At 37.9% G+C, this 22557-nt stretch overlaps 1 protein-coding gene across 1 annotated transcript; it reads right to left on the bottom strand.

Moving 5' to 3' along the window:
• Positions 1-5740: 5740 nt before the first annotated feature.
• ENAM (enamelin) lies at positions 5741-19393 on the bottom strand. The gene is made up of 8 exons (XM_072773915.1): positions 19340-19393; positions 17471-17539; positions 17304-17348; positions 16367-16408; positions 14317-14583; positions 12920-12982; positions 11050-11100; positions 5741-8596 (listed from the first exon to the last, which is right to left on the bottom strand). Exons 1-8 carry the CDS (start codon positions 19391-19393, stop codon positions 5741-5743), a joined length of 3447 nt encoding a protein of 1148 aa, XP_072630016.1.
• Positions 19394-22557: the final 3164 nt, after the last annotated feature.

The following is a 22557-nucleotide window of genomic DNA, read 5'->3' as shown; positions in this document are numbered from 1 at the left end:
GAACTAGGGGTGGTGGAAGGGGAGGAGGGCGGGGGGTGGGAGTGAATGGGTGACGGGCACTGGGGGTTATTCTGTATGTTAGTAAATTGAACACCAATAAAAAATAAATTAAAAAAAAAAAAAGATCAGTGATTCTCAAACTTTAGAACGCACGAGACTCGCCCGGAGGACTCATTGCGACAGGTTGCTGGACCCCACCCCAAGAGATTCTGATTAAGTAGTTCTGGGATGCATCGGGAGAAACAGCGGGTCTCGAGGTTCCCGGGTGCGGCTGCCTTTCGGGAACCACAGCGGTAACATCCGAAACCTCTGTTGTCCCCTAGTGGCTAATTTGGGAAACACAACGCAGGTGCATTTTTTTTTTTTTTTTAAGATTTTTTTTTAATTTTAAGATTTTTTACTTATTTATGATAGACACACACACACACACACAGAGGCAGAGACACAGGCAGAGGGAGAAGCAGGCTCCATGCACCGGGAGCCCGACGTGGGATCCGATCCCGGGTCTCCAGGATCGTGCCCTGGGCCAAAGGCAGGCGCCAAACCGCTGCACCACCCAGGGATCCCCTGCATGTGCATTTAATACACCTTTCGTTTAATGCTCGAAACTGCCCTCTGAAATAAGGGCGGACTTCATTTTACAAATGACAAAACTGAGATATAAAGAGATGAAATAATCTTCTTAAGATTTTAAATATAGTATATGGAGAGCCCAAGAGTCTCAGACTCCAAAGCCATTGCTCTCACTATGTTATCCTGTCTAAAACACATTTTCAGACCATTTCTCCCAGTAATCCCACTTCTGAGGAAATAATAAAAACTAGACAAAGAGGCATAAAGATATTTATCACAACATTATTTATGATAATGAAAATTTACAATAAACTTTGCATCTAGCATTAAAAGGAATGATAGTAAGGTATATTTGTGAACTTTTCGCAGACAATGAAAATGAAGCTTTCAGTATTTTTAATTGTATGCAAATTGCTTATATAATGTGAAGAGGGAAATGTAGCATATTTCATAAAGGAGTTACTTTAAGACCCCTGTTCCCCATACACACATATGAGAGAAAATAGGACAAAATACTAACATTAGATGGTAGGATTATGTGTTATTTTTACTTGCTTTTTAAAAAGAAATATTTATTTCCTTTTACTTTTCATTAGTTGCCAAATATTCAAAAGTGAGTATTTTGTTATTGTAAAAATATTAATCATTATTAATTTTTATTTTTAATTAATTATTGAATTTTGTGAAATTCTGAATTTCTATTCATTTATAAAATGTATTTAAAGAAAAAGTGATGTTTATTTAGCATCCATTCTGTGCTCAGCACAGCGCCAGATGTTATGAGGGATATGCAAGGAGGATGAGAAGTGGGCCTCACTTTTTAGGAATTTTCTTTCTCCTTCTATCGGCAGAACTAACACAAGAAAAAAGCAATAGTGATAAAAGACAATGTGTGATTAAATATAAAAGATGATGTGCTGTGAGCCCTCAGGGAAGCTGAGGATATTGGGGCTGGGGTAGTCTTAAAGGATTTATTAATGAAATAGAATGGGAGTAGAACTTGCTGGAAATAACAGGAGTCATGCAGAGAGACAGGAAGAAGCATAATGTGAATGTAGGACTGGCCTGCTTCTCTTTCTCTTTGTGTTCTCTATTCCGCTTACATGCTTCATTTATGCATGTCCCTTCAAGTTGCTAATATTCAGTTTCTTCAGTGGTCAAGACCTTTCTGTTCCTCACCTGGTGAGTGTGCAGTTGTTCCTTATTTATAGGAAATAGCCAATCATTTTGCCACTCCAACTTTGGTCTACCAAGTAGCTAATTCATCATCACCTGGTGATAGTCATAGTGTTCATAACACAGAATCAAAGGTCCCCATTCTAGATGAGGAAATAAAAATCTACATCTTAACAGGAGTCATGTGCACAGTAAAGCTTGCGTAATGCTCGTGTAGCATGGGACACTGTCAGAAAGAACCTGAGTCCTCTGTTGGAGATACAGCTGCCAGCGAGATTTTATAGCTCAGGGACTGACAAGGTCCCATCCAAATAAAATTTCCTGCCATTATCCTATTGTTCTTCTGTAAATATGAAACGATTAGCTTCACTCTTTAAGGGTGTGCATATTAGTCAACGTTTGGGAAGGAATTTTTTTGCCAAGTTAATCACGGCCAGTACCTGCTTTGTGCATGGTTATTTGGATAAACTCAGAGGAAATTACTGTCCAAGTTCTGAAGAAGCACAGAAAGACAGGGTGCTGGGTCCTCAGGCGGATGAGCTGGAGCGCTACGAGAGCAGAGGACCTTGCCCGAGCAGGTGACGGAGCACTGAGGGCAGCTGCATCAATTTCACAATTTTGTCTGTGTCAAATTATAGTTCGGTTGCCTCCTTCTCTGTTTGAAGCATTTTCCTCTGCCAGTATGAAATTTTGTTACCAGCTGAATCTTGTTTCTAAATGTTATTGGCTATGAATTTAAAATGAGAGAAAAGGTCCAGTGGCTGATATTATTGGATGGGGGTGACGTGCAGAGACAAGGAAAAACAGGTGGCCAAAACCAAAAGCTATATTCCGTTGTGAAATGGTGACGACCTATTTTCCATCAAGTGTTGTTTTCTTCTGAGTTTTCGTTGGGAAGTTGGCCTGAGTCACAATGAAATCCTTGAGGTTTTGTGAAGGAGGGACAAAGTTGTTGATTTTAAGTCCAACATTTCTAGTTCCCCTTTTGGTTTTTAGAAACAACGTTTGGTTTCCTGAGGGCAAGACGAATCTTCTTAAGGGTCTTTAGGGTCATGACTGAAGGAGACAGGTGGGAAGCAAAGGCAGAGACGTGCCAAGCAAGTGAGAGAAATAGCTGAAAGCTCATGCCTTGTGAATTTTCTTTGAAATTATAAAAAGTTGAGACTCTGATATGAGTGACTAAAGTAAAACATGTTCAGGGGATCTGAGAACCAGAGAAAGAACCTCCATGACCATGGCGACTAGGCCAAGTTTTTAGAGGTAGCTGTCCCCACATTTCATCATTCTACTTTGCTTCCTACTTAAAGTGAAAAAGTGTAAGATTTCCCCAGCCAACTGGATCTATGGCTGATACCTTCTAGAGAAATCTATTGTAGGCTATGAGACAGAAAAGCTTGTAAAACAGGTGTGTGTTCATTTTGGATTATCTTCCATGTTTGTTATCCTCAGGCATCATTTTCTTATTTTCTATTTACTTTTTGACTAAAGACACCACCAGGATATAGCCAGTCATTTTAGAACCAGCAGGTGACAGCCTGTAGACATAGGAACTTGCCATAGAGGTGGGGGTGTGGCAGTGAGGTGTGGGTGGTAGAAAAAAAGGGGATCACTCGCAGAGCCTTCTGTCTTCACTGTAGGCACCTTAACCTTAGGGTTTATTGATAACTTACCAACGACACACAGACTAATCACTTTATTGTAGGTCGCTCAGGCCTGGTGTCCAGTTTGTACAAGGATACCTGAGCTGATGAGAGAGAGTGCTTTTCTATAGAAGCATTTCCCTCTCCCCTTATTTTTCACTCTGTATCCTCAAATTCAATATCTATTGATATTTCTGTCCCATTGTGCTTTTACATTTTACATTATGGAGGTCTTAGATGATAATTTAAGCCATGGTGCCTCATAGGTGAAGATGTGTCAATACATGTGCCAAAACAAATATATGATTCATATATTTTATGAAATATTGAAGTGAATGCGGATTTTACAATGAAAGTATTCATATCTAGATTAAAGATCATTTAGAAAGAAAATGAAACAAAAATGTACTTTTATTTTGATGAGGATAATTCTTTAGAGACAGTTTTATATAGAAAAAGTTAATGATTTTTCAGTGTGTGATTAAAATATAAAAGTGTGAGTGGGGGGATTTTAGTGGCTAAATAATAATACCTCTAAGATCTACCTAAATAATCTACCCCTAAGATCCCTTCTTACCCTGAGATTCTATGTTCTGCAAATGTTGCTGAGTATATAAAGCTACAGAATATGACATGGCTAATTCAGTATCTCATATGGTTTACCCACAGGAAAAGCACACCACAGGATTTTCATGGGAGTTTTGAAAGCCATTTTAAAATTGGTAAATCAATATTTATTGGGTATCTACTATGTGCAAGACACTGTGCCAAGACCTTCCGTAGACTCAAAGGACAAGGTTCCTTTCCTCTTGGTGTTTTCAATATTGTATATTCTAAAGTATCTCAGATCTTCTTATAGGAAATTTTCTCCTAAGAAACTCCTTAGAGTTAGAAGTAACTTTCTAGATAATTCTGAGCATTCTTCCCCTCTAGGAAGGAATATGCTGATAGTAGGCCAAAATGCCATTATTAAAAAACAAAACAAAACCCCTGGATGTATTCTAGCAAGGCAATACAGAAATCTCTACTTTACAAAATAATTTACACTATTTAATCAGGATATAATGAAACTATGTCTGCAAATAATTCTACCAGGACATGAAAAATAAGACTTTATGTTGGTAGTAGCATATGCCAGTACAGTCACTTAAACTATTAAGGAAAATTGACCATTGAGTGTTTCTCTTATTTGATTAGGATAGTGTTTCCCAAAGTGTATTCTCTAGATCCTGCAGAATATGAATTGGTGATGGGGTGTCACAAGTCCCACACTTTTTATCTGGATGCTCAGTCCCAGAGTGGCAGTGTTTCCCTCCCCACATTCTTAAGCCTTGTCTCCAGGCTGCTAGTTCTAGGTCACTAGCCTGTCTTCTCCTATACTTCTCGAATGTGTTCCTCTGGCTAAGCTGTATCTATCTGGTAAAGGCCATAAGAAAGTTAAAAACAAAAGGAGGTACCAGTGTTTACTCTTTCTGAAATATGTTCTACAATGAAAATTAGACTGGATCAGAAAACTAGCATAGAATTTGGAAAGTAGACACAAAAAGCAAGAGAGATACATTGTCTTAAGATATGAAAATGGTGTAGCAGGAAAAAAGATAAATTGAAGGGGAGAAGGTCAGAGAAGAAAAGGATTGATTGGGAAGTGATCCATTAGGAGACAGAACAGAAAGATGGGAAGAGGGGAAAGCATAATGAAGAAGGTAGAGGTAAAGACTAGTGATGGTTGATGATAGCGTAGAATGTAAAAAGTGACAGAAGGTGGGAAATATGGGGAAAGAAAGATAGGAAGCTATTTTGACAGAAAGAAAACCCAGAAGGGAGAAAGGAAATGATAAAGAGGGAAGTGTGGGAGATAAAAGATGTCAGAAGAATATTAGCTGGGAAAAAGCTTGACAAAGACCAACATAAGAAAAAACTGTACAATCACTTGGATTATACTGATATATAGATATCCATACATAAAATGCAAAGGTCATCTGCCTTTCTGTCTTGCAAAACCAGAGAACTTTGCGAGTATGGAACTTTGAAAGAAAAAGGAAGAATCGACAAACAAAGGGAAACCAACCCAGACAAGTGGCTTCCAAGTTTCAAGGCGATGGAGGTCATAGCCTTTCTGCTTCTTTTTAAGGTCTGTGTTAACTAGTGGCAGTATGGAATCTAGCAACCCCTGGAGGCCCAACCTCATCAGCATCACCTGGGCCACTATGCCTATTGCTGGAATGGGGATAACTTAAGGATCACCAAGAGGGTCAGATAATTAATTGAGTCTGGGAGCGGGGAATGTTGGGGAACCACTGGAGAATATCACATATTTTCTTTCCCCAAAGAATGTTTTGTTGCAATAATCCCTAGGCCTGAAGCAGCAAGCAGTCTTGTACATGGTCCTGTGGATTGGTCCCTAATTGAAGAGAATCAAATGGAGTGTGTTCATCAGCACTAAGTGGGTCTACATTTATACTCTGAAACTGTGCCCCAGTAGCTAACCTAGACAATGAGTTAGGATTTTCGGTAGGCATAATCGGCTCTTCATCAAATGGGCCTTGCCTTCCGATGCTAGATGGAGTTCCTGTGCTGGAGGAGTGGTAGTTTGTTATTTTGGAGCCAAAGCATGGTAACTGTATGATGCTTGACGGTCTTTGTTGCTGCCTGTCACCCTCATTTCCTTGCACTTCACTTTGGATTCCTTCTGGCTCAGGGCCTTCATCAGGTGTACCAATAACAAGTTGTTCAGGAGTAAGGTCAACGGTTCTTTCACTGAGCTGGTTGTCTTCGAATATCTCTTCCAAAACATTGTTGCCATCTCCTCCAAGATCACTTGTGAGACAAGGTGTATTCTTTGATTGAAGGGAACCGGCTTCAGGAAACGGCATAATTCCCCTTTGGCTCAGTTGATTCTTCATAGAGCACGGCGTGTTCCTTCTCAGAGTGGACACATCATCTCTAAAAGGACTTAGGTTTTGACTCTCTGCAGGCATTCTTTTCTCTGAGCTGTTTCTTTGGCCAGGTAGGTTGCTGGCAGGAGAGATGGTATCTCTTGCATGATTAGCATGACTATCTTCTGTGTACAGAGGACTGGTGTCTTCATTCTCCCCTGGTGCAAGATCGAAGGGTGGAGTGTAGTCCTGTAGAGCAAGTGGATTGTCCTTGTGTCCTGGGGAGCCACCAGCACAGCAAGAGCCTCTCTGGCTTAGGTGAAATACATGTGCTTCTTTTTGACCTGCTGGGTAACTTGGAGGAATTAAATCTGGGAAAGCCAAATGTTCTCCCTCTGGTGAATTTAACCTAGTAATCTGCATGCCGTAATTCAAATTCTCACCTTCACGCCATGTTGGATTTTTCTGAAGCCCAGCTGGGGAATTACTAGGATAGGGCTGGTTCTCTTTCTGGTGTGGTGGACTAGGGGGCGCTTTGTGTAAAGTTGTTGGCTGATCCCAGTAATTTCTGTTAAAATATGGCTGCCTTTCTTTCTGTCCTTGGGCTTGAACCCTGTGGTCCCAGGAGTTCCAAGAAGGAAACAGAGGGCTTTCTTCTTGTCTGACAGCATTATTAGCATAGTAGCCCCTGCTCTCCACAGGTGGTGGTACAGTGGGAGCTGTATTATATGATGGAAAATTCTCATCTGGGTTCCAGGGGTAAAACTCACCATAAGGGAAATCCTCCCTGGTTTTTGATGGATTATCTAAGGAATAGGGAAGGTATTCCTTTGGTTGATTTACGGTATATTGCTCGCCTTCATAGTGCCTAACTGTTGGACCTTCTTTAAAGCTTGGCTCTTCCATACCCCATCTATTTTGTCCTGGGAAAGTTTCATCTCCAGTTGGATCAATTGGGTCCTCTTCATTGTAAGGGACTGTTTCTTTCAGCTCTGGAGTATTTATGGGATATAGCGAATTTCTGGGTTGCCCTATTGTGTTGGGAGAATCATCTCTCTCATCCCATCTATTGCTTCTAAGGTATGGTGAATTTTCCCTGGGATCATAAGAGTTATAGTCAGGGTAGTAAACACCTCCCCTAGAGCCCTGGGAAGGAGGAGGTAAGAGTTCCTCCTGCCTCCCAGGATCTTCCTTAAAAGATGGAGAGATTTCTTGGTGATGCCAAGTATTTCTTCCAGCAGGAAAATGTTCTCTTGCAGGGGGAGGAATTTCCTCAGGGAATACAGGTTGATATGTACTGTGCTTTAATTCTGGCCGATTAGTTTCTGATTCATACGGGTTTCTTCTTGGCTCTAAAATAATCCCTTTGGGCAAATTCTGGCTTTGGGTTTGTCCATCAGAATTTGGGGCTCTTCTGGAATCTCCTCTTGAGTAATAAGAGTTTTCATGTTGATCAACAGAATTAAAATTTGGGACTAGCACATTACTCTCAGGGGGAGACAGTTTATAGTTTGATTTGTTAACTCCATAATCTTGAGAGTTTCTCCAGGGGCCAGATGGATCCCTTGTAGGAATGACTATTCTTTCTTTTGGGCCTACTGGTTTCTCTCCTGGATTTTGGATTTTTTCATTGTGGACAACAGTACCATGTTTGGGACCCAGAGGAGCAACGTTGGTTCCCATAGGGTGTTTATTTGGTGCCTGAGGCTTTCTTCTGACATTCCCCAGATTTCCTGCATGATTAGGAGAATTCCCTCTCGCAGTAGAAGCATAAGCCTTACGATAGATTGGATTTCCTGGACGCATTGCTTGTTTGCGTTCCAAAGCAAAGGAGTTCCACCGAGGCCCCCTTTGTACCTGTTGATTTCGGTAAAAAGGCCCATTCTGTCTGTGCCCCATGAAAGTACCAGTGGGACGCCATTGTCTCCCTGCAGGAAAATTTCGGATGTTAGGATTTGGATAATTTTCATGAATATTTGGCTGATTTGGTCCCCATGAGATTTGAGTTCTTGGTACTCCCTGGCCTGAAATATTAACTGTAGCGGGTGAGATAACCCCGTTTTGAGCCGTAGGATTACTCACAGTGTTTGGGCCAGGGCCACTGTTTCCTGTTGGGCTGGTGTCATTTCCACTCTGACTCCCTCCAGGATTTGATTGAGTAGAATTAGTCTCGGGACCTGTTGAATTACCCGAGGGCTCAGCGGCCGGACTCTCTGCTTTAGGAGGATCTTTTTCTTTGGGTTTTTCAAAATCTTGTTCAAACATCTCTTCTGAATAATAAGGAGGACGACCCCCAAATCCCTGATATCCAAAATATCCAAAGTAAGGATTCTGTAGGGAAGAAGGTGGAAATTGGTAATTACTCTTTGTTTCCCACCGTGCTGTGGGGTGGAATTTTTTTTACTGTAATAGAGAAATTAGCCACATGCTTCTTTTAAAACCATTAACTATACTTCTTTTCTTCAAAGTTAATTCTTTCTGTTCCCTTCTGGTTCTCTGAGTACTCTTTCAGACTGTTAGTTCTCAGTTTTCTTTTCCTAGGCCTGGATCCTAAATCTGAGAGGTTTTTGTCTTTTTAGAAAAGGATTCCATTTTCCATCCTTCTCATTCTTCTTTTCTCATTTTGCACACCTGCCTCAAACAATCTATTGCAGGCCAATTTTTTCAATACAGATACAAATCAGTCACCCCCAATGCCATAAGTCTGGCCCATGACACTCCCTCCTGAGGCTGAAGCAGCAAGACTGCATCACTGAAGATCTCATGGGTACCTGCAATGGACTATGCCCCACCCCCCAAACTTCCTTTTCCCATATTCTATATCTAAGCAACATTTGCCACTATCTACCCAGTTTTCCAGGTTTCTCCTTTTCTCTATTTCCCCCAGACAATTAATAACCAAGTTCTATAAAATCTAAACTTCCATCCTGTCCCTCTTCCTTTATTCCCAGTACCCTTGAACTATTGGAGTAGTTTTCTTACTGGTTACTCCGGGTATAATTTTACTTCCGTCTAATCTTGTCTCTCCACTGCTGTCAGAACAGTAGAGGCTGGGGGTGGGGGGTGGTGGAACTTCTGTCACTTTCCCCTTTAAATATTATTTAAAGTTGCCCTTACCTTACAAGATAAACTCTAAGCCTCATATCATAACATAAAAAGCAGCATGGCATGGTCTAAAGAGTGGAGCTCTAGACAGATAATGGGTTCAAATCCCTGTTCCTCCAGTATTAATAGTATGACTCGGGGCTAACGTCAGTTTATATATATTTATTATTTGTAAACTCAAGATAATAAAAGGATATCTATCTCATAGGTTGTCATAAGGGTCAAAAGAGATAACATATGTAAAGCTCTGTGCCTGGTACTTAGTAAACACCTAATAAGTGTTATATGTTATATAACACTGCTGCCGCCACCACTAATGATTTTTTTATGATCATCTGGCCCATAACTCTTACATCTGGCCTCATTTTCTTCCCCTTGTACTTTATGCAGTTGTAAACCACAACTACTACCTGCAGCACTATTCACAATAGAACCTAAATGTTTATCAACAGGTGAATGGAAAAGGCAAATGTGGTCAAGATACACCATGGACTACTACTAAGCCTTAAGAAAGAAGGAAACTTCAATAGATGACAACATGGATGAACCTTGAGGACATTATGCTAAGTGACATGACAGGAGGAGGAAAACAGACTTTTTCATGCCTATGCTAACTGCCTGGGCCCTTATGCTTTTATTTTCTCATGTTATTGTTTTGAAAATTTGAAGTGCCAGTTTCTGGGTTGCAGGCAATTATCTGAATCATTTTTATCTGGCAATTCTAATTTCAAAAGGATATTTTTATTTTATTTTTTAAACTTTTTTAATTAAAAAAAATTTAAAGTGTGTTTGTTTATTTAAGCAATCTCCATATTCAACGTGGGACTCAAACTCAGGCCCTCAAGATGGAGAGTTGCTTGCTCTTCTAACTGGGCCAGCCAGGCACACCTTTTTAAAAGCACCTCATGCCATTACTTCCAATGTCATTATTTTAACTCCTTCCTTGCTCCCTTTCCCAACCCCTCATCCTCCAGAGTCATTTCACTGAGGACATATCATATTTTTAGGGAGAAAAAAGGGAAATAAGCTCCAGGGGTGGATTTCCATGCCACAATCACTTTAATGACTTTTTTGATGACACGGGGGCTAGAATATTTTAACAATGTATCACTCTGTGACATGCATTTGGCTCTTCTAGTGTGGTGTGGTAGAGAAGCCATTGGATGGGGTGTCAAAAAAGCTCTAGGTTCAATTTATCCACTAACTCAGTGGATAGTAGTTGAATAGTAATTTACCTTTTTGGGGCTTCAGTTTATTTGTTCAATGAAGGAGTTAGATGATTACTTAATTCCCTTCTGGGGGTAACTTTCTAGGATGTGTTTCCTTCCTTCTCTGCTTTTTAGTTGCTCCATCACTGTCCAGAGTCCAAAGACTCTGGAACAAAGGTTATTAGGTTATCCTTCTTAGAGACAGAGAATAAAAGAGAGAAAAAGAGAGGGAGAGAGAGAAGAAGGGGGAGAAGGAGAGGGAGGGAGTGGGGGAGAAAGGGAGAGAGAGAGGGAGAGAGTTCAGTACATGTAGAGGAAAAATGATGTATTTATTTTTGTTACTGGCTTTTTTCTTATATCACAGGCACTTGAGCTACAAATTCATGTGTTGAATTTTAAAAATAGGAATTAAAAAGCACAGGCTAATGGATTGTAATTCCTAATGGGGAATGTAGCTCTACTTATACTCACCCCGCCTTCTTCATTGCTGGCTGGCGGACGTCCATAACCTGGTGGTACCCTCTAAAATGTGCAAAACATAATGAATGCAAGAGAAAACCACATTCTATACTGCCATTTGCTTGTACAACTCACGGTATCTTAAAATAGTTCAACTCAGTGATTGGGTGTTAGCATTGTTAGTTTTCAGCTTTTGAGTCATTAGCTCTCACAATCTATCTATTAATTCTAATTATTATAATTATAATCCATCAGTGAACACTGGCAAATACAAAGGCTTCAGCTGGATTCTAGATTATCCTACTCAGAATACCATGTATGGCTGCATCTCCTAGCAGTCCCCCATCCCATCACCCCCAACACACAGACAGAGACACACTCAGAGACACACAGACACACACACACAAAAACACACACACGGCAGTGGGGGGGAGAGATTTGAGTGCTGTTAGGATCTAAACATCCATATTAGAACATATAACAATGGAGATTAAATAATGATGCTATTTTTAGAGTCTGTGTCACATTTAGGATGACAAACTGACAATTTCTCCTGGATTATTACTATAAGTTTTTTTTTTTTTTTTCTACTTGAGCAAGGTTTATTTTCCTAATCAAACTTGGAGGCTGAGTGTTTGCTCAGGGGAAGATTTAGAAAAGTATTCCAACTCCCACAGACCTTCAGGAAGTTCTATGTGGATGGGATCATAGTTGAGCACGAGAATCATGTTTATCTGCTTTTTGAATCTTTACCTGGTACTGCCTTAGTTAGTAAATACTTTATACTTATATAAAATTATACCCAGAGTAACCAGTAAGAAAACTACTCCAATAGTTCAAGGGTACTGGGAATAAATAAATAAATAAATAAATAAATAAATAAATAAATAAATAATACATACTTAGTTCAGTACGGCCAATGAAAAAAAAGTCACTCTTTTAAAGAAAAAAAAGTAAGGAACTCTTACTCCTTGAGTGAATCGTTCCTTATTGATAAAGAGTCTTCTTGGCTATAGAGTTATAGGCAAGAAAAACCAATGCCATAAGCAAATAAAAAAATCATCAAATATTTGCTGTTTCTGTTAAACAACAATTGTCCTTTAAACTTTTCTTTACTTCAAATAGTTTATTTTGTGATTTAGATTTTTAATGCCTGTGATGCAATTTTAATATTATGTTCTATTTTATTTTATTTTATTTTTTTAAAGATTTTATTTATTTGTTCATGAGACACACAGAGCGAGAGACAGAGGCAGAGACACAGGCAGAGGGAGAAGCAGGCTCCATGCAGGGAGCCCGATGTGGGACTCGATCCCAGGACCCCAGGATCACGCCCTGAGCCAAAGACAGACACTCAACCGCTGAGCCACCCAGGCATCCCTATTTTAATACTTTTAAACTTTAAAGGATTCTTGTAAATATTAATCTTGTAAGATTCTTTATAATGAAATATCTGTGGCTAGAAGTAATAAGATATCATAGCAAGCTCTTAATCTAATCATAGCTTATCTTATGATTTTCAAACTATTTTGTATCAATTTTCCCATTACATTAAATAAAGACAATCTTTGTATTTTCTATTCTCTTAGGGAAGTGGGGGGATAGTAGTGAAGTAACACAATCCTTTAAAATCAATTCATTAAGTTATTAGTAGTTGTTTGGTGATTTCAACTGTTCATGTCACCAATTTGAGTAAAAATTCATTAAACCATTTTTTTCCTACATGATTACAGATATGATGATTTTTTTCATACTCTCCATATGCCATATGCCATATGTGATTGGCATATGGTATTCCATTTAGAGAGTATGAACTCATACCAGTTTGAGATATAACATGTTAGCATTAGTTTTCACTTCTAGTATAAAGAAAAAAACTCACGTGTGGAACCTGCCATGGTGGCTGTTGATAGAGAAATAGCCCATTGCCAAATGGTGGGAATGCCTAAAGAGAAAGCAGGAATCACAGTGATGCAGAAGTGAGAAGAATAAATGGAAAACGAAACAAACCTATTAAATACAATTGTTCAATACTTGGGAGTCTGCATCTCCCTTTGCATTAAACTGTGATTTCCTTTTTTTAGGCCTGAGTTGATAAAAATAACAACAACAACAACAGTTAGTATTAGTATCATTAAACATTTATGTTCTAGGTACTGTGCTGAGCATTTTATAGAGGTAAACCAATTAAATCCTCATTTAAACACAGAAGACGTGTGCCAAAGGCATTTCCTTTCCACTAAAGATTCTGAGGTTCAGAGAAGTTGAGTCATTTGCGTATAATCTCTTAGTTGGTAAATGATCCGGGAGTGTCTTTTCATTCAGTTTTATATTCTCTACATCTATAATAGTGTCTGATAATAAATAAATAGTATCTGTTAATTGATGAAGAGACAGCATTTTAGAAGTTTCACACTGGATAGTATCTTGAGAAACCATTTGCACATCTTCTTGCTTTCTGTCAGGACTACTTATGCCACACAGAAGTACTGGAAGCAGTGTTAACCTTTCAAGTATTTAGGATCATCAAAGCATAGATCTGGAAGGAACTTAGAGATTATTTCTTTACTCATAGGGAACCTGGAGTCCAGAAGGGTAAGATGACTGCTCAAGATCATTCAACTAATAAGGGCTGGGGATAGAACTTGAATCTCTTTTCCCTTACTCTTCATGTTACAATACCATGCTGTCTCTGCATTTTAAAAATAGCCTCTTTAAGGTTATAGTATTTTGGTGATTTTTTTTTAAGAAAAGATTTTTTATATTTATTTGAGAGAGAGAAAGCATGAATGGGGGGCAGAGGGAGAGAGAGAATCAGGCTCCCTGCCAAGTGGGGAGCCTGAGGCAGGGCTACCCCAAAACCCTGGATCATGATCTGAGCTTAAGGTAGATGCTTAACCAACTGAGCCACCCAGGTCCCCTGGTAATTTTTTTTTTTTTTAATGAAAAAAAATTTTTTAAACGAATTTGTACACCTAACGCAGGGCTCAAACTTGTGACTATGGATCAAGAGTTGCATGCTCTACTGACTGAGCTGCCCCTATTTTGGTAACTTTTAATCAAACAAAGGCTGGCAGGCTGAACCTGCCAGGTGATTTTCAGTAGGTGGTGCAGCATCACCTTAGAAGAATGTAAAAGCCAAAGATTCGATTTCATACATAGCAGTACCTGTATTAAGGAACATTGGATAAATTGTGTATGTGGGGATGGTATAGCTCTCCAAATCCCTCTGAGGCCACTTATTGACTCTGGTTTGGAATTTTGCAGGGCAAGCCTCACCTGAGGTGGCTGGCCTTCCTCTTCTGGCTGTGCTGGGGTAGGTGGTGGCTGCTTTAAAGGTCGCTTTGGTGGTGGTTTTTTTGGTTGAGGCTGGTTGGGTTTCTGAGTCTCAGGGGCTTGATCAGTCTTGCTCTTTTGGCGTTTGAGTGCTGAAGGAGATTTCTGTGGGTGCCCCGTGTTGGGTGGTGGTTGAGGCCACATGGGCATCTGGTACTGTGGGAAGAGCTGAGGCATACTATTCCCATATAAGGGGCCCAGCTGTGCCATCTGCAAAGATAGCAAATAACAGTCAAATTGTGGAAGGGCTGAGATTCCACCTTTATTCATCCACTAATGTTAGTCTCTAAAACTCAGCCAAACTTCTTAAAAATTCTATGAAACTTAACAGTGGAAGCCTCCAGATCTTTAGCATTTCTTTAAATGTTGTCTTATGGAAATAATTTCAGTTTTTTTTTTTTTTTTTTTTTTTAGAAAACCAACCAAACAAACAAAGCAAAAGACAGAATTAGGTGAGAAATTTCATTTTAAGAATTTGGCTGATAATTTTCTAACTCTGAAGCACTGACTCACATAAGAAATGTACAAGTCAGGTTACAGAGGAGTTGACATCAAACTCAAAACTCCTGTGACTTGTTATAAACTAGAAAAGGAGAAAAAGCAGAAAGAAGATAAAGGAAGTGGGAGTGACAAACAGAAAAAAAAATAATGAAGAGAGAGAGAATACAAATTCTTTGTATGAACATCTTTATATGGTGCCTATGGTTTTTGGTTATTGGTAAATTTTCATTAATTCCTTCTTCATTATCAGAATCTCCACAACTTTGAGGCTGGCAGGGAAGCAAAAGTAGTTATAATCTGAAGAAGCTAATTTATGAATTGACCTCCTATAATGTCAGTTCCCATTCAAACATTCCTACTCTAGTTGAACACCAGTCTCTATTCCCAGTCTCCACTAATCAGTATCTTGCTGTCTGCTGGGTGATAACACAAATACATCGTAAACGCCATGGGATTAATGGAAGGTGAAATTGTGAATCTTGCATTATGATGCAGAATTTCATGCCAGTTAACTTGATGAAAATTTCAAATCATGGGCAAAGTCACTAGAACCGAGAATGAGAGTTTGAAAGAGTGAGGTCAATCAATACTTGAAGAGAAAATTGACAAGGATGACGATGGTAGGTGAGAAGGTTTCAAAGAGAATGGCTTGAATAACAGAATAAGTGGAAATTGATGGAGTCCTTGATCTTTCCCCCCAGTGGTTCTTAGGATCACCACAAATGTCCAGAGTGACATATAATATTGTTATACTGTCATGTAATTTTTTCAGAAAAATTATGCCAAAAGATCCAACTGATAACATTATTCATTATTAGTTGGTTCTAAGAATTAGCACTAATGGTTAACCCAAATTTTTTTAAAGCATTTTATTTTTTTAAATTTTTATTTATTTATGATAGTCACACACACAGAGAGAGAGAGAGAGAGAGAGAGAGAGAGAGGCAGAGACACAGGAGGAGGGAGAAGCAGGCTCCATGCACCGGGAGCCCGACGTGGGGTTTGATCCTGGGTTTCCAGGACCGCGCCCTGGGCCAAAGGCAGGCGCCAAACCGCTGCGCCACCCAGGGATCCCTAACCCAAATTTATTAAAAAAAAATAATTGCTACATAATTTTAGTGTTATCTTTCAAGATAATCCATATGAAATTTATCCCCCACACACATACAACTGGAGTATTTACTATGCTATTTGTTGTCCTTATTATTTGTGAATGTATGTTGTGTGATCTTTTCCCAGAACCCATTTCTCTTGAATACAAAGAATGTTGGCAATTAATAACGATTTTTACTTACATAAGAGAACAACAGTAATGAATAATAATAATAATTTGGGGTAAGGAGACAGGTGAGACTTTTCTCCCTTAAAAGTCTTATAATGATTACACTGTAATTAAAACACTGGATTGGTATCTTTATTAGCTATAACAAACTTTATAATGTAATTATCTGTGTATAAATAAGAAATTGTCAGAATACAAAGCGGAACTTACATGTGGGGAGTTCATAAAGTTGAATTGACCATATCGCATCATCTGTGACCAAAAGAATCCAAAAATACAAAGTGAAAACTTTTTATCTAATCAATCCACAGATCACCAGATAGAAGTTGAATTTCTGATTTTAACATATAGCAGTCATAATGTCTTTTACTAGCTATGCATGAATTTAAATTAAGTATGCGATTAAAACCTTATGTCACTTTAATTTTTTTAGTTGGAATTTTATTTTAAGAAGAATCAAAATAAAATACAGAAAATAAAAATCTTGTCAACTTTGAAGTTTTTTTTTTTTTAAGATTATTTATTTATGATAGACATAGAGAGAGAGAGGCGGAGACACAGGAGGAGGGAGAAGCAGGCTCCATGCCGGGAGCCCGATGTGGGACTCGATCCTGGGACTCCAGGATCGCGCCCTAGGCCAATGGCAGGCGCCAAACCCCTGAGCCACCCAGGGATCCCAACTTTGAAGTTTTTGAATGTTCTACTCAACTTTTGAAGTTCTTGATTTGTGAATGTGATAATTCTATGAAAAGATGATTCTCCTTTCGGATGTACACTGAATTTGGCTAATGACGTTGGCTATGAGTCATGTAGAAGATACTATATGCTTATGTGTCTACGTTCTGAAAACCTTTGGTACAAATGTCTATCTTTGATGGCTTGAAAACTTAGCAAAGAAACGAACATTAATTATACTTGAACCCATATTTACATTTACCTTGGAAAGGAATATTGAAGCATGTAAGTGTGTATGCTGCTGGGGAAATTACTACTTTGCCTTGACTTGAGAGTTTAAGCCTTTCAAATTTCCCTCTTTCTGTCTCTTTCATAAGAAATTTTATGTAACAGAAAGTTCTCCTTTTTTTAATGGACTCTCAGGACAGGGCTTAGGAAAACTTCTCCCCAGAGACTTAATTAATATACATACCTCCTCACTTTTACTGCTAAATCCAGGCATTCGAGGCATTTGCATCTGGTAGTGAAAGAATATTGGTGACAAATTCAGAACACCAGTTGAAATAAACCCAATAATTATCTCCAAGCTATGCAACAATAGAATACAAAGAAAAGTCCTAAAAAATTTTTGATACTCACTGGCATAGCAAAAGAATTACCAAGCAGACCTAGAAAGACCAGGAGAATCTTCATTTTTCCAGTTGGTACCTGGAATACAAAACTGGATTTTATTTTTGGACAGTGAAATGATTCCACTGCTGGCACTCTGCCCAGCTGTCTGTCTGTCACGGAGAACACAGAAATAGACCATGGTGGGGGCCTCGGCTGCCATTTTTGCTTTATAAGAAACTACTAGTTATTACCTGGTACTGTTCTAAACTATGAAAAGGGTCAGGTTAAAAAGGAAAGATAAAACGGAGAGAGAGAAAGAAGACTGATACTTGAGAAGATGGGAGATGGTTTACAGCACAGGAATATGGACTTTAGAAACTAGGAGTTTACCTGAACAATGTGAATATTGGTGACTTTGAGGTACTAGTTGCTAGGCTGGTTTAGAACAGCATAGTAATGTCCGAGTATAATCACCATTCAGGATGATCTCAGCTTCAGTAAGGGTGCAATCCAAAATCAGTACTTTGAGCTACTTTCTAAGATGCCATAGACAACATTCCATTATATACAACTAATTAAATGAGCTGGAATATTCCAGAATCCTATCCTTTTATTCTTCCCTTTATTGTTTTTATTATTGCTTTTATTATTATTTCATCTAAAAAATCATTTCCATTCAAGGGCTGGTCAGAGAAATAGGAAAATATAGGCAACGGTATATTTATCACTCTGCTAGATACTTTGATTAAATATATGGAGGAAAAGATTGAAGACAGTAGAAGTGAAGTTTGAGAATGTGAATTTACATGTGAAGTTTGAGAATGTTTTCATGGATTTTATTTATCGCCCTCTAGTTATTTATGCAAGCCTTGTCTAATTAAGACTTGTAGTTACATCTTTGAATGAGGTTTTTTTCTGAAGTATTTACTTGTGTAACTCCTTAAGAAAACTCTGTTCTATTTGCATATGCAATAGAGGAGAATGAAAGTTTTAATCAGAATGATTTATTTTCGTGGTACATCAGATACAACACAATTCCTAGCATATAGACACCAGTAGTTGCTCAGTCTTTTTTGTTCTTCCTTCCTTTTTCTGGGCATGAAATGCATCTAGAAGTATTTTGAGCCAATGCCATCCTTCTGTTTGCTTCCCATAGGAGCAATATAATTAAAGGACACTTCAGCATTTTCCTAAATTATAAGTGTAATCAATTACCTTTTATATATCAGAAGAATCAGGAGATATGATATAAGAATCAGGAAGGAGTAATATGTAAATGCCTTTCCTGTTAATTATGATTTTTAGAATAACGACATTGTAGAAAATTAAAAATAACAACTAAAGCTAGTGTTTCCAGTATAGGCTCACAAGAACACAAGGAAACTAATAAAGAGAATATTGGGAAATATGTTCTTTTCTAAATCTACTTTCTAAGATTATGGCCCAGATTTTGGGTAACTTTTGGTCGTTTAATTTCTCTCTTACCTAATCATCCATTTAATCTCTATAGTAGCTGTTGCTGAGATTTTTGATAGTGTTACACACTTGAATAAGAAGATGTAGTTTTTTATTTTGCCAGTACAAAGTGCCACTTATTTTCTCTTTTGTAAAGTTAATATATTATACTGGACGACTGATAGTTTCCTTCCATCTCTAAAAATTCATGATTGGATGAAAGTCTCTGATTAGCTTTTTTTTTTTTTTTAACAGAAAATAATATGCATAATGGTTGCTATGGAGTACAAAGACTATGTAAGTTCTTAAGTTTTCATCCCATCTTTGTTTCTCCTGACATATTTAATAGTGTTTTACCTTCTCAAGTGTACTTCTTACAATATTTAATATTTAGTTGATATGTACCTGTATATATTATAAAAAATGAATGAAAATACTCACCAAGTTATCTAGCTTAGGAAGAGAGGCTCCATGCCTGTACTGAAACAGCAACATTTTTTCACCAAAATTTTGAAAAATACAGATTTGGCATGAGAAGAAACTCAAACACAGAAATGAGACAAATAAGTGAAATGAATAACAAAACTTCAGCTCTAAGGCAGCGCATGTCATGTTAATTATTTTCTCCAACTATCACCTTAATAGAGGGGCTTCAAAATCAAGCCAAGTCTTTGTTGCTTTAAGAGAAGGGTAAAAGCTAAATCAGAGAGAAAATGGCCCAGGAATGGCATTTTAAGATACTTCTAGTGCAATGTTGACAAAACCTGATTGCTCTACAGGGAGATGTACAAAAGCATAATATTAAATGAGATCTAAATAGGTTGGAAGAAAAGTCAGAAGAAAAACAATTGAGCAAATAAACGTAGTTTAAAGTTTTATCAGAAGATCAGTATGCAAACGATGACTATATAACCAACATCAAAGAATGCAATAAGGAAGTCAATCAATATCTATGAATTCAGTTCATTTTTGACACTTTTATGCTGATAATCTCTAATACTCACCTGATGCCAGTTAGTAGCTCCAATATATAACAAATAACTTTTACTTGAACTTTGTTAGCCTGTCTTTGAAATATATTCTTACTGGTCTACAGTATAAATACAAGTTGCTGAAGCCAAGGAGATCTCAAGGAGCAAGACACATTTATTTCTTAATAACAAAACAAAAATGCTTCATAAAGATGTCATGTTGTGTAACAAAAAGGCTTAAAATAAAAAAAAAAATTCCTCCTGTAGGAAATCTTGGGATAGCAAGGTCACATTTAAGCTCTGTTGTAGACCTGTATAGCCAATCAGCTTTGAGAAAGATGGTTTTGCCATCACAAGAGTTTAAGGTAAAAAAACACATCCAATGTAAATTTATAATGTGTTATTATAGGAGCTGTCAAATCAAGTCTCTTATTATGTATAATAACAGTCCAGGAAAATGAGCTTACAGCTGTAAGATTTAGAAGATGCTTTCCTTGATGAATTTGGGGTTTTTAAAGTATAGAAACTTTGTTTATACAAAGATATTTAGGGAACAAGAGTGAATATTAACTATATCCTGTTGTGATAAATCATTGACTATCATTGAAATCAGACCAACATATACACATACTGTAATTTCATATATTCAATTAATATTTATTTAATACATAATTAAAATTAGCCATAATGTTGTATACATGGACTACTCAGTGACTTCATTTGGTTGGTATTATATAAGGCTACCAGGACATAGTGTTCTTTTTGAAGTCAAATATAGTTGAGTCACTTGGGCTTCAGAGTTTTGGATCAGATAGGCAAAATGATAAAAGAACTTTCAGCTATTCATGATGATACAACCTCATGAAAATATGAGTCAAGAAATTTACTGAAGAGGTTATGGATGTTTTTTGAAATCTGACTTTTTTTAGTAAAGCTTTCACTTCTAAAGAATGGGAAATTTTTACTTTTTGTTAATAAGAGCAAATTTGCTCTCTTTGCTGTACTTGGATTCCCCTGTTCTCTTATAGCTCCACAAGAGAAAAAATGTGTAGTGGTGATCTTTGCTTATTTTCATGTTAGCATTTAAAAATTAAGAATATTCGAATTTGTTGCCAACAACTGGTTCCTACTCGGTATGATTGTGCAAATCAGTTCATCCAGTGCTTTCACAGGGGGCTGCTCTTCCTCTAAGGTTCCAGGGCTGCTTTATCCTTCCTCTTGGGCCAAATAATCCTGCATTTCTTAGCACTCCCATCCACCTCCCACCATTTCCCTGAATCTAGTACCACAATGAATATAATTGCACCAGGGGGTTTGATTTTAAATTAGGTTCTAGATACCTTTTAAGTCTGTCTGTATTCAAGATATACAAAGGTCTACCTGCTGCAAATGCCTGTCTGTCTTGGATTTTGTAGGAACTGAGTAGCAGCTATATTGCTATTTGTACTCTGTGGATGTGGAGATGAAATTTGCAAGTGGTAGGACACCTAGGGGACAGTGTATTCATGTTGGTGAAATGGGAATCGTGATGCTGGGTGACACTGGCCTCTGCTGTCCCCTTCACAGAGAGACTGGAGTTGTTCTTTTGGCCTTAACCATTTAGGTTATTTTGAGTTGTCACTAAACTTCACTTTTATTTTTAAAGTAAGCTCTAGGCCCAACGTGGGGCTTGAACCCATGACCCTGAAATCAGGAGTCACATGCTCCACCAACTGAGCCAGGCAGGTGCCCCTACTTTTGATTACTTTCTTTATTTACACTTGTTCCCTCTGCCACAAGGCTGGTTAATGGCCATGAAATAATTAATGTTTTAAATATCTAACTGAGCTACTGAATGGGTGAATTCTTAGTAGTGGTGGGTAGGATAGAAGAAACAATCAAGTCTCTTTTTTCTTCCAAAACACCGAAGAAGTGCTTAACTTGATAAAATATTTCGAAACCAGTCTTTTGTGACTTTTTCCCTTTACTCCAATCATCTCTGTTGATTTTATAAATTCTTTTTCTGTCCTAACAATTTACCAATTACAACTACTAGTGATCATGTTAATGATTTGGCCTTTAAAACATTTTAAGTGTGTCTCCTTTAATTTTAATCTGTGTTTCCCTTCTTGTCTATAAAGCAAGTCTTCTTAACCTCCTAACTGGGATTTGTAAATGTAAGAATCTGAGAATCTGTATATAAGAATTTGTGTATTTGGGGGTAAATGCATTTTTTTTTTTTACCTGAAGGAGAGCCCATATCATACAAAGGTCTCTGACCTCCCCAATGTTTTTTTTTTTTTTTTTTTTGCCTCCATTTATTAAAATTCTCTCATTGTCCTAGATTTGAAACTAGTAGGAATGGAAAAGTCTTTTGGTTTCTTACTATAATGGAAAGAGGCCAGGCTTTGGAGTTAGCAGGCATGAGTTTAAACCTCTCACAAGTATCCAGCTGTTTGCTTTCCTGTTTAGTAAAATAAGGGTACTAAGTTTCTTCTAAGAAGTAGATGAAATAATGCATGCAAAGTGCCTGGCATCGATTAGGTACTGAGTGATGATCAGTGACTGGTCAGTACATGAAGGTACTCTCGTTCCACATTACACTTTATAATGATTTATTTATCTTACTTTAATTCTACTATCTTTACATTATACCTTGTCATGATTTACTAAGGACTTCAGAGGAATAAAGGCAATTTTCAGAGCAAA

Source organism: Canis lupus, chromosome 14 (genome assembly GCF_048164855.1).
Source record: "Canis lupus baileyi chromosome 14, mCanLup2.hap1, whole genome shotgun sequence".
In the NCBI taxonomy this organism is placed as follows: domain Eukaryota; kingdom Metazoa; phylum Chordata; class Mammalia; order Carnivora; family Canidae; genus Canis; species Canis lupus.
This window is presented reverse-complemented; position numbering and strand designations above follow the sequence as displayed.